General features: G+C 48.4%; 1 protein-coding gene across 1 annotated transcript; it reads left to right on the plus strand.

Annotated features, from left to right (window-relative positions):
* The first annotated feature begins 136 nt into the window (after window positions 1-136).
* On the plus strand, window positions 137-11170 carry LOC136640450 (zinc finger protein RFP-like). The gene is made up of 8 exons (XM_066615596.1): window positions 137-323; window positions 640-1071; window positions 2303-2398; window positions 5034-5264; window positions 5929-5951; window positions 7093-7211; window positions 9758-9790; window positions 10257-11170. Exons 2-8 carry the CDS (start codon window positions 655-657, stop codon window positions 10763-10765), a joined length of 1428 nt encoding a protein of 475 aa, XP_066471693.1. The 5' UTR covers window positions 137-323; window positions 640-654; the 3' UTR covers window positions 10766-11170.
* The last annotated feature ends 2021 nt before the right edge of the window (window positions 11171-13191 follow it).

Here is a 13191-nt window from a genome sequence, read left to right on the forward strand (position 1 = left end):
CTTTGAGGTTTGGGGCTGAGGCGTGTCTGCGGAACTGTTTGTAGCAACCTGGCCATCAAGGAGTTAAACCCTAGGAGCATCCCCCTAGTTGTTACGCAGAGTTGGACTCCTCCTTCTGCTTTCGGTTTCTAGCTCTGCTTGCAGGCTTGCAATGAAGAGGTAGTCAGAGTTCTTTCCCCTGGAATGGGAGCCCTATAGAAGCCACCCTTGTCCTGGTTCTTCGCACTGAGGATCAAAGCAGAGCAGGTGTCAAGACAGTCCGTGGTGCTGCTGGCACAGATCTGAGAAGTTTCTGCTCCTGAGGTTCACCTGAGCCCCCCTGAGTGAGTACCGGTTCCCCTCTAGGCTTTCCAGGGAAGGAGGTGATTCCTGCCCCTCGACTGAGTTCCCCTCTAGGCTTTCCAGAGAAGGAGGTGATTCCTGCCCCTCGACTGTCTCACCTCCTTCTGCTGATCGACTGGAAAAAGTGGCTCAGCAACTGGTCTTCTCATAAGAACAGCCCCACTGGATCAGGCCATAGGCCCATCTAGTCCAGCTTCCTGTATCTCACAGCAGCCCATCAGATGCCCCAGGGAGCACACCAGATAACAAGAGACTTCTGGGAAAACTGAAAGTAAAAGTCTCCTCCTTGCTCTGCAGGGCTCCTCTCCAGCCATGGCTGCACCCAGCCCCAGGAAGAGGCTGCAGGAGGAAGCGACGTGCCCCATCTGCCTGGATTATTTCAGGGATCCAGTGAGCTTGGACTGCGGGCATAACTTCTGCAGGGGCTGCATCCTCCAGAGCTGGGGGGAGTCGCCTGTAGAGGCTGCCTGTCCCCAGTGCAGGGAGAGGGTCCAGACCAGCAACCTGAGGCCAAACAGGCAGCTGGCCAGTGTGGTTGAAGCAGTCAAGGAACTGAGTGAGTCTCTGAAATTGGAAGCCTCAGCGTGGAGGGTCTGCGAGAGGCACCAGGAGCCCCTGAAGCTCTTCTGCCAGGATGATGAAGCCCCTATTTGTGTGGTGTGTGACCGGTCCAAGGAGCACCGACCGCACCTGGTGGTGCCTGTGGAAGAGGCTGCCCAGGAGTACAAGGTGCTTGGGGGCTCCACTGGAGGGCAGAACTGGGAGGGGGGGGGAATCACAGAGAGAAGTGGGGAAAAGAAGTGACTGATCCTTCCCCACTCAGCTGCAGTCCAAGCAGAATAGCTGAGAGCATCCTTGAAGGAAGTCACTATATTGGCCTCCAAGTTGAGGTCCACTTAGTTCAGCAATGTTCAACCATTGTGCCATGGGACATTGGTGTGCCGCAGATGGTCTGCAGGTGTGCCACGGGAGTTTGGAAGAGGGTCATATATTAATGGAGCCATTGGGGGATGTGAGCCCCCAGCCAGCAGTGCAGTGTGCCTGCGAGGTTGTCCAAAACTGATTGTGTGCCTTGACCATTTTAGCACCTTCTCAGTGTGCCATGAGATGAAAAAGGTTGAAATGACTTAGGCTGCAATCCTGTCCACCTTTTCTTGGGAGTAAGCCCTATTGAACACAGTATGACTTACTTCTGAGTAGACATGCATAGGATTGTGCCCTTAGGGCACAATCCAGACTCATACATGGGCCAGTGCAAGTCTCTTGCACTGGCTCGAGAGTGTTGCAAAAGTGCTGTAAATCGCTTTTGCATCACTCAAAACAGAGTTAGGCGGGCACACAGACATGCACGGGCTTCCCTGTGCTGCTCCAGGCCCTGGAGGTTGGGTGAGTTGCATTGACTGAGCTTGGCAGGGGTCTGGGGGGGCATGGGGAGGACATGGGGGGAGACGGGAGGGCAGCGTTTCAGGGCATGGGGAGGGCAGGCGTTCCCGGAGGTGGGTAGGCAGGGAGTGGGAAGTGGGGCCAGGATCCGGCAGTTATGCTGGATCCTAACCCTGTTTCTGGGTGCCCTGGGGCAGACCCAGGTTGCTCAAATTTGCACTACCTCTTGAGGCGGCGCAAATCCAAGTAGCCCCATTGGGACTGTTGTGGCTTTACCTGGGGTAAGGGGAAGTGATTCAGCCGCAAATACTTTCAGCTGCAATCCTGCCTTGCATGCAGTGCAGGCCCGTCAGCCTGCCTACTCTGGGGCAGGTTAGGATTGGGCTGCTGGTAGCTCAGTTGTCCTGTAGGCTTTCATGAGACAAAGTATGAAAAAGTACTTGGGACGTCCCCATGCCCCACCCAAGATGTGGGGCAGGGAGCAAGCAGAGAGTTTCTTTCTCAATGACGGTGTTGATCCCCATCATTACCAAATCTCTAAACACTAATAAAATCAGAAATCTTTTCTCTCCTACAGGATCAGATCTGCAGCCAGCTGCAGGTTCTGAGGAAGGAGAGAGAAAAAATTCTGAAGTATAAAGCAGACACAGAAAAGGAAAGCCAAGACCTGCTTGTAAGTGTCGCTCTTAACGTGAGAGTAGATTTACTAGAATGTCCTGTTAAGGTTGGTGCTCCCTTACCTGGTGGTGCATTAGCTGCTACCTCTGTCTGCTCCTTGTGCTACCTAGATTCAGAAAGGTAGAGGGGGACAGAGCAGAAGAGAGAGCCTGGAGAGGCAGACTAGAGAATTAGAGATGCTCTGTCCCCCTTTTCTTTTCTGAATCCAGGATCCTGGACGGAGCAGTGTAGGCTGGTGCCTCTTGCCAATCGGCTGCCTGAAGCAACCATATGAGGCAGCCTCATGGGTGAGCTGCCCCGGAACCTGCCCAACTACAGGTCAGTCACACATTTTCCTGGTCTAGGCACTCAAGAGAGTGGTGGTTGTTCAACTCTAGATGTTCTGGATGGCGCTGATCCCTGGACCCACTAAGCTGTGCAACCGTATGGGTCGAAGCCAAGCTTGGCAACCTGAACGATGCTTGATGTCATTGCCAGGTGTCCAGAGACAGTATCATTATGTATTTGTGAAGCCACACAGCACAGCGGTGCAGACCCCTTAGAGGGAACAAAGGTCAACCCCTGCCTAGGAAAGATAAGTGGCTGCAGTGGCTCCACTCCTCTAGTCACTCCACTCCTATCTGGCAGGTTACTAGACACGCCTGGAGACCTTTTTGCTCTGTCATGGCACTTATGCTGTCATATTACACAGGCCTCCATTTTGCTTTCCATACTGCTTAACATCTTCATGAAAGTGCCAGAACTCTGGATCAATGGATTTGCAGGGCTGCAACATCAACCAACTGCTGAAAATCTTGCTCTGCTTCTCCCTTTCATTTAATCCAGAAGAGGTGATGGATGATCCTGAAGACATGTCTGGAGTTAAAAGTGGGCTGGAGGAGGGTTAAAAACTGAATTTAATTAAGTCAGAGGTTCTGCAGGTAGGTGGCATGGACCCTGGAGATGGAATGCATCTGGATGGGGTTGTCTTCCCCTAAAAATCAGGGGGATACTTCCGGATCCATCTCAGTTGCTGGATGACCAGGTGGCGTTTTTAAATCTCATAAGGAGCTTCATTAAGTAAGAGAAACACTGTTGAAGCAGTATATAGCTCTATGTGAGTGGTGGTGTGTATGTTCCTTTTGGGGAGACCAGGAGCAAGAGGGGAGGGGATTTCTAGGAAAATGGGCTGGCATGGTTTGGTTCTTCTTTTGGCTAAGAATCCTCTTCTCAAACCTGTGGCTATTGCACATTTTTGTGCTGCATTTTTGTCTTTTTAAACCATCATCAGGATATCTCTTTGCTCATCATTTGCACAATCTGGAGAAATTTGCCCATTTGCACAGTTGGCACTTGACAAGTAGCTCTCTATTTAGACCAGTGGTCTCCAAACTGGAGACCGCTGCGTGCTGGGAAAGGCTTCCCTGGCACAAATGGTGCTTACCATTCCACCAGGGAGCCACTGTTCCATGCTGCCAGTCTCCCCAAAACTGAGTCCTGGCCAGCCACATCTGCCCAGAAATCTGGGTGCAATGGCTGCTGGGGTGAAAGAACCCAGAAGTGGCTGGCCGAGGCGCCTTTTCAGGGAGATTGACGGCGTAGAACAGCGGCTCCCTGGTGGAATGGTAAGTGCTGTTCACTGGGGGACAGATCCGGCCATGTGCCAGAACTGGCCCTTGGAGTGGGGTATGGAGAGCCCTGGTTTTAACAAAGAGAAAACAGCCACTGGAAAAGATGCTTTGCTGGAATAAATAGACATGGGGTATCAAACATAAGGCCTGTGGGCCAAATGTGGCCCCCTGGAAGCAATTTATCTGGCCCACGTTATAATTGGGCTCTCTCAAATTGACAATTGGGCTCTCTCATATATTGAAAATATGGACAAGATTTGCACATTTTCTCTTCTGTCATCTGCAGCTAATGAGTTTATATGTGAGAACAAAGTGCTTATTTCTGGCCATCATCTGCTCAATGACATCACTTCCTGTTTAATGATGTCTCTTCCAGCCCTCAGCAGGCACCTTGAATGCTAACTGGCCCTCTGTATGAAACGAGTTTGACATCCCTGATTTGCTCTCCCTCAGCTCAATAGATCAGAACCACCACTTTGCCCAGTTAGCGGAGTCTGATGCTGATTCATCTCTTCTTAACTATTAAAAAAAACTAGTACGTTAGTTTTTGAAATAATAGAGTTGGTATCTGGGAAAAATGAATATTGCATTCATGATAAAACTCAGTCATGAGGTAGAGAAACATTTCATTCTTTGGAATGGCCTGATTTCTTATAGGAAAAGTTAGGAGAGGGCATCTTAAGCCTGGGCCCTTGTACGTCTTCAAGGCTGCAATCCTAACCAACTTTCCTGCACTGACATAAGGGCAATGCAGTTCTAAGGTGAGGGAACAAACATTGAAGAGGCCGCCATGACTACCCTCTAACTGCAGGATGTAGCATATGCCCAACTGCCCCAGCTATGCCAGTGCTGGAAAGTTGGTTAGGATTGCACCCCAAGTCACTCTTTCCCTGCAGAATGTTGATGAGATCTTGATGAGATCTCAGCCAGGCTTGTCCTTCCAGTGGATTTCACATGATCCTTCTTTTGACGTTGCAAAGACTGACCTGTGTTTCTCCTCTTTCCATCTGCTTGTTGCAGAAGCAGACAGAAGCAGAGAGAATGAAGATGGTGGCCGTATTCAGGCGACTACACCAGTTTCTGGAAGAACAAGAAAAACTCCTGCTGGCCCAGGTGGATGAGGTGGAGAAGGAGATTGCCACAAGGAAAAACGAGCACATGAACAGACTCTCAGAGGAACTCTCCACTCTTGAAAGGATCATCCAGGAGATGGAGGAGAAGTGTCAGCAACCAGCAAGTGAATTCCTGGAGGTAGGTGGCAGAAACAGCCCAGGCTCTTCTCCAGAAAGGGCTGTCTCCAAACTTTGGTGTGCCTCCTTTACCCACCCAAGAAGTGACGGGGCCTTGTTTGTAGTGCTGGTAGCCGGATACATTATATACAGGCATCTCTCAGAGAAATAAAGCAATTTGTCCTGCTTAGCCCTTTAGTCTGGAGTTACTAGCTTTGTTCACTCAGTTGTAAAGGAGAATGCAAACATCATTGTGTGTCCATTGCATTCCTGTGTGTTCTGCCTTAGTGTCTTGTCTTTCTTTGCAGATCTGATTTGTGGCATTTTTTCACATTATATACAATTGCAGTGCCAGCCAATACAGCTTGAATTGGCAGAGCAGTAGGGAGACTTCTCAGGGCTACTGTGCCTTTAAATAGAAGCTTCTGCCTTGCGGGTTCTGCCCCATAGTATTTGGAAACAGGATGCAGGACTAGGTGCTTCACTGCACATTGTGGAGCAGTGCTTTGTTAGATGTGGCTAGCATATCCACTTATCAGCCTCAGCTATCAAGGTTGTGTTTTTTTTGTAACTGAACACCTTGCACGTCACTGAAATGGCCCATATTGCCTGCGGGCTTCATTATCTCATAACAATTTTATCCACACTGAGGTCCTGAGTTCCTTCTTTCTCTTTCTTTGTTCTAGGATGTAAGAAGCACCTTGCAGAGGTAAGAGGATTTCACTCATTCCCGGTCATGATGCTGGGAAGGGTCTCTCTAGCACAGCGATTTTCATTTGGTGTGCCACCAAAGGTCCACAGGTGTGCTGTGGGAGCTTGGAGCACAATGGCTGAAAATCACTTCTATGTTCTGTGGCTCTGTTTCTGGGGCAACTGGTGCAGGAAAGGCAAACGCTTTTCTACAGATAATTGCCCTAGAAACAGAGACTCAGTACCGAAGAAACTCCTGGAAGCCAGAAGTGACATCACAAGAGGAGAAGACCAGAGGGGTCTGTGTGCCATGAGAAGAAAAATGTTGAAAATTGCTGGTCTTGTATGTGAACAGTGTGGCTTTTAGGGAGTTCTGGGAAGAGAATATCGGACTTGATACCCTTCAGCACATCACAGATGGAAATGTGCAACTTGTGATTCACACAACAAGTATCATTGTCAGAGGATTCTCTCTTTTGCCACATGGTGCTGGAGGTTCTAATGTATCTGCTTACATAAGAACATAAGAAGAGCCCTGCTGGATCAGGCCCAGGGCCCATCTAGTCCAGCTTCCTTTATCTCACAGCGGCCCACCAGATGCCTCAGGGAACGCATGCAAGACCACAAGATACTGCATCTTGCTGCCATCTCCTTGCATCTAGCATTCTATTTATGCTCACACCCCCCAGCATGTTTTCTTGGTATGTCTTATTCTCTGCCATATACTCAGAAAGGGAGAAAATCTTAGAGGAGTATTGGACAAGGAGCTGTTGATTTTGATTTTGTTTATAAACCACTTTGTGCTTTATAAACAAAATCAAAATCTACAGCTCCTTGTCCAATACTCCTCTAAGATTTTCAACTTTTTGTTGAAAAGCGATATATAAATGCTGCTGCTGCTGTTGTTGTTGTTGTTGTTGTTATTATTAATAATAATGATATCTGAATAAGCACAAATACCTTTACAGATCCTACAGGCTCTTCCTCAGACAACTGAAATATGCAACTATTTTACAACAACATCAATCCAATTTTCACCATATGATTTATTATTGTGAACGTATTTTTATTATACAAAATGTAATATTACAGTACTTCATATCTGGTATAAATTAAATATTTTGGGATGGATGATTGGTTTACATTTGTCTCTTTTCCAGGTGCCAGAGGAAGGAGATGCCTGATAATTCTGTGACTTTTCCTCCTGCGCTGAAGTGGAGGATCTGGGAATTCTGGGATTTAAACCCCTTTCTGGCAAGTGTTATGGGGCAATTTGAAGGTAATGAACAATAGCTTGGTTCAAAAATGTGGCAGGTTGTTTGCCATCTCCAGATGGGGAACTGTTGGCGCTCTGGGTTTGTTCCAGGCCCATTGAAAATTCACTTTTCGCTCTGTCCACACCAGGCGTAAGTTTAAATAGTTCTGTTAAGTGCCCCCTGAAAGCCCAATCCACCATAACTCCCCGCAAAGAGACACAGCAGTGCCAACATGGCACCTACTGCATCCTACAGGTAGTCATGTCCTCCAAGGGAAGATGTATTTGCTTGCCCTGAGGAAAGCCCCTGACAGCCCACTGGGTCTACTTTGACCTGCACCAGTGATACATATGGACCCAGGAAGATGGATCAAGGTCAGGAAGAGGGTTAAGTTCCAGCATGCACCACTGCTGCCAAAATCACTACCTGCCTAGTCTCAATCCATCCTTCTCCCACTCCCTGCATGACCTTACTTGGGCTTGCTGGCATCCAGAGTCTGCTGGCATAGAACCCACTGGTTGTGGCAGCAACCAGCCTACGTGTTCTGGGGTGTCACCTTTTGCAACAGCCAGAAAGCAGTAAGCCCTGCCGGTCCGGTGGCACTAGGTGCTAATAGGGTTAGGGCATTTTTCTTTTCTTTTTCTAAACTGTGCCATTCTGGAAGACTGCTGGGGGATGGAATTGTGATAGATCACTATGATTGCACACAGCCTGCTGCTATGGGGATAGCCTGGTGGTCCTTCCAGGAAGACAAAACTGGGAAAAGTTCACTCCATCCACTTCATCCAACCAGATCTCCAAGACCGGTGCCAATCTGGCATGCTCATCCGGCCTTAACTGGTGAATGCTTTGTCACGAATGTCAATCTGTCATACAGTAGCAAGACCTTGATAACCGGGAGCTTGTCAGTAGAGCAGTTGTAATCCCTTTGGTTGTGAGACAGTCAGGAAGGGGGATGACCAAGTAGCAGCCAGACCTCCCTCTCCTGGCATTGCCTGACCACGGATCCCCTGCTGCCTCTATTATTTTGCATATCATGTTCCTCCAACTCCTCTCAAAATACCTGATCTTACTATCACTCCCATCACCACTTGTGACACCCCCACAAGAAGAGGAGAACATATGTATTAAAATAGCCAAAAAAGAGTAGTCTGTCATGAACTTCTAGCCACACATTTCCACATCCAGGAGCCCTCCTGCAAAATTTCATGCTCCACAGTCATCACAGCTATTTCAGAATGCAAAAGGATTCTCTCAGCAGATTGCTCAGAAACTTGAAAACAAGAGGTGGTCCCTACCCTCACACGCAATTGAAGGGGCTTTTGAAATGTGGGTGGTTCCTTTAGTGTCACCCCTTCAGTGATGATGTGTTACCTGCATGAGCCTCACTAAAGAACTGAGCACCCAGAAGTGGGATGCCAGAGTAGCTGGATGTGGGCAAAGTACTTCAAGGGTAGGGGCTCGTCTTGAGGCTGTTGCTTGGCATGGCTTCCAGCACTGCACCTCTGAATGCCTGGAGGAAGCAGACGTACAATTCAACACCCCTGCTGCTCTCTTCTGTCTCCCCTTTTGTTCATAAGCAGGTAGAATTGTGAAAAGGTATATTTCTGCTTCTGACTAGTTCTTTCCTTGGAATAAGGGCAGCAAAAAAGTTCTTACACATGCGCTGCCAAACCTTGGCCCATGGGCCAGATCTGACGCACCAGAATAATGACGGCAAAGTCTTTTCCATTCTGCGCCACAGCCAGCGGTTTTTTGCACCCAGTATTCACACAGCCGCATATCGGTCAGTGGCTTCTCCCAGAAGGCTCTGTGCCCAGATTTCCTGGGGGAAGTGACTTACCAGCAAGCAGCTGTGTGAAGATGTTCTGCCAGATTCCCAGTCCAAGCTCTGCCTGGAGAATTACACCCACTTTTAGCTAATTAGCCCCCCTTCTTTCCTCAAAAAATGACCCTGGTTCTGCCCTGCAGTACTGCTGGACGCCACCACTAGGGTAGCTCACCTGTTTAACCTACAGAGGTCCTCCTTCCTGCCAGCAGCCTCCCGCCACTACAGCAGCCCCTTGGTCCTCAGCAGGTCTTGGGCACAGCAGCCAAACACCAGTCTTAGTGTCTCCAGTAGTTTCTGCTCCAGCAGCTTCCAAAGTCCATTAATCCAGTCTGTCCTCAAGCTTTCCTCCTTCTGCTACCCACAAGCCCATCCTGCCTCAGGTGCTCCTTATATCCCTGAGGGCTCTATTGCCTTCAAGTGGCTGCAGCTGTGCAGCACACTCTGCTGGATGCCCAGGCCTTACCCTTAAAGGGGGCCACTGCTGACACCACACCCTACCTCCTTGCCAGATCTACCGAGATTCCAATACAGAAGATTGGGCGCAAAAACTGCTGGCTGTGGCGTGGAATAGGAAGATGTCAACCAGCTGTGCCTGGAATCATTAATCTGATGCACCTTGGGCCGCAGTTTGGAGACCGAGGCTCTAATGTCATGAACAGATATTGCTGTTCCAAAGTCAGCATAGGAATGATGGAGTCAGGCTCAGTATGTTAAAACTTGTTCTTTTTCCTCCCCCAGACACCCTGGTCGCTGGACTTCAGCTGCAGAAAGGTAAATTCACAGGAAGGGGGAGAGAGAGGATGTCCCCTGTAGTTGTTTGTTTCTATGCTAAAATGCTCTAGGAACATTTTTTAAAATGCTCTAGGAACATAAGACGTGCCTTATGGCACATTTGCAACATTCTGAGCCAGTGCAAGGACAGCTACACCTTGTTACAGGGGGCAGTTTGGAATGCCCTCACAAATAAGTAAATCAAAGCTGGGCCACCATTACATTTCTTTTTCCAGTCCTTGATTGGCCTGCTGCAAGCTTGTCCTGGTGTCCTTGGCAGTCTCCCTGATAAAAGATGGGGGAGATCTGGAAGAATAGGAACTTCCCAACCCTGAAATCAGTAAACAGGAATCTTGTTGGTCTTGGAGAAGAGGAAATACTGATCTGAATTTTGAGGGTCAGTACATGAGTCCACCTCTCAACAGATTCTTCTTCTCTTTCCTCCCCTCTCTTCCACCCCCCACAGCAAATGTGACTTTGGATCCAGGCACGGCTCATCCCAAATTCATCCTGTCTGAAGATCACAAAAGCATGAGAGAGGGAGGCGAACTTCAAGCTCTGCCCAACAATCCTGAGAGATTTAACTCATGGCCTGCTGTGCTGGGCCATGAGGGATTCACAGCAGGCAGACACTTCTGGGAGTTCACTGTGGGAAGGGAGGGAACATGGGCTATGGGGGTTGCCAGAAAGTCTGTGAGGAGAAAGGGCTATTTTGACTTCAGTCCTGAGGAAGGAATCTGGCTTTTGGAAAAGTGGGCAATTGAGGTTCTCAAGCTCCCTAATAGCCTTTCTTTGTCCCAAAGTGCCAAGCCCCAGAGGGTCCGAGTGGTTCTGAACCATGCTGGGAGGCGAGTGGCCTTTTTTGATGCTGATTCAGCAACCCTGCTGTACACTATCTTGGATACCTCATTCTCTGGAGAGACCCTTTATCCCTTCTTTCTCCTATATGGAAAAGCCCGCCTCACACTGTCATGATCTTCTTCATCAGCTCTGCTAGTTTTACTCTCCAGATCGGAATGATTCATGATACGAAATCAGACATTTCTTCTTGTCAAGATCACCTTTTATAGCAAAGGGGGCTGCTCCATATCCACCAGAAGTGGTGTTCATGGAAATACAATATAGGATCTGCTTGGCTGAAGCTCCAGTGCTTGGTGAAGACAGTCATTGATGCCTGTATTCAAAAGAAGTGAATGGATTATCCACCATCCATTTTGTTGGAGGTGGGGTGGCCGTTTATGTTAAGGAAGGGATAGAATCCAGCAAAGTAGAGATTGAAGGTGGGTCCGACTCCACCATAGAATCTCTGTGGGTTAAATTACCAGGCTTGTGCAGCGATGTAATACTGGGGGCATGCTATCGTCCTCCAGACCAGAAATCTGATGGGGACCTTGAAATGAGGAAACAGATCAGGGAGGTGACAAGGAGGGACAGGGTTGTAATCATGGGGGACTTCAATTATCCTCATATTGACTGGGTCAATTTGTGTTCTGGTCACGATAAGGAAACCGGATTTCTTGACGTGCTAAATGACTGTGGCTTAGATCAGCTAGTCACGGAGCCCACCAGAGGACAGGTGACTCTGGATTTAATATTGTGCGGTACGCAGGACCTGGTTAGAGATGTCAATGATACTGAGCCATTGGGGAACAGTGATCATACTGCGATCCATTTTGACATGCACGTTGGGGGAAGAATACCAGGCAAATCTCTAACAAAAACCCTTGACTTCCGACGGGCGGACTTCCCTCAAATGAGGAGGCTGGTTAGAAGGAGGTTGAAAGGGAGGGTAAAAAGAGTCCAATCTCTCCAGAGTGCATGGAGGCTGCTTAAAACAACAGTAATAGAGGCCCAGCAGAGGTGTATACTGCAAAGAAAGAAGGGTTCCACTAAATCCAGGAGGGTGCCCGCATGGCTAACCAGCCAAGTTAGAGAGGCTGTGAAGGGCAAGGAAGCTTCCTTCCGTAAATGGAAGTCTTGCCCTAATGAGGAGAATAAAAAGGAACATAAACTGTGGCAAAAGAAATGTAAGAAGGTGATACGGGAGGCCAAGCGAGACTATGAGGAACGCATGGCCAGCAACATTAAGGGGAATAATAAAAGCTTCTTCAAATATGTTAGAAGCAGGAAACCCGCCAGAGAAGCGGTTGGCTCTCTGGATGGTGAGGGAGGGGAAGGGGAGATAAAAAGAGACTTAGAGATGGCAGAGAAATTAAATGAGTTCTTTGCATCTGTCTTCACGGCAGAAGACCTCGGGCAGACACCGCTGCCTGAACGGCCCCTCCTGACCGAGGAGTTAAGTCAGATAGTGGTTAAAAGAGAAGATGTTTCAGATCTCATTGATAAACTAAAGATCAATAAGTCACTGGGCCCTGATGGCATCCACCCAAGAGTTATTAAGGAATTGAAGAATGAAGTTGCAGATCTCTTGACTAAGATATGCAACTTGTCCCTCAAAACGGCCACGGTGCCTGAAGATTGGAGGATAGCAAATGTCACGCCTATCTTTAAAAAGGGAAAGGGGGGACCCGGGAAACTATAGGCCGGTCAGCCTAACATCTATACCGGGTAAGATGGTGGAATGCCTTATCAATGATAGGATCTCAAAACACATAGATGAACAGGCCTTGCTGAGGGAGAATCAGCATGGCTTCTGTAAGGGTAAGTCTTGCCTCACGAACCTTATAGAATTCTTTGAAAAGGTCAACAGGCATGTGGATATGGGAGAACCCATGGACATTATATATCTGGACTTTCAGAAGGCGTTTGACACGGTCCCTCACCAAAGGCTACTGAAAAAACTCCACAGTCAGGGAATTAGAGGGCACGTCCTCTCATGGAATGAGAACTGGTTGAAGGCCAGGAAACAGAGAGTGGGTGTCAATGGGCAATTTTCACAATGGAGAGAAGTGAAAATCGGTGTGCCTCAAGGATCTGTCCTGGGACCGGTGCTTTTCAACCTCTTCATAAATGACCTGGAGACAGGGTTGAGCAGTGAGGTTGCAAAGTTTGCAGACAACTCTAAACTTTTCCAAGTGTTGAAGACCAGAAGTGATTGTGAGGAGCTCCAGAAGGATCTCTCCAGACTGGCAGAATGGGCAGCAAAATGGCAGATGCGCTTCAATGTCAGTAAGTGTAAAGTCATGCACATTGGGTCAAAAAATCAAAACTTTAGCTATAGGCTGATGGGTTCTGAGCTGTCTGTGACAGATCAGGAGAGAGATCTTGGGGTGGTGGTGGACAGGCCGATGAAAGTGTCGACCCATTGTGCGACAGCAGTGAAGAAGGCCAATACTATGCTTGGGATCATTAGAAAAGGTATTGAGAACAAAAAGGCTAATATTATAATGCTGTTGTACAAATCTATGGTAAGGCCACACCTGGAGTATTGTGTCCAGTTC

This window comes from Tiliqua scincoides, chromosome 2 (assembly GCF_035046505.1).
Source record: "Tiliqua scincoides isolate rTilSci1 chromosome 2, rTilSci1.hap2, whole genome shotgun sequence".
Taxonomy (NCBI): Eukaryota; Metazoa; Chordata; class Lepidosauria; order Squamata; family Scincidae; genus Tiliqua; species Tiliqua scincoides.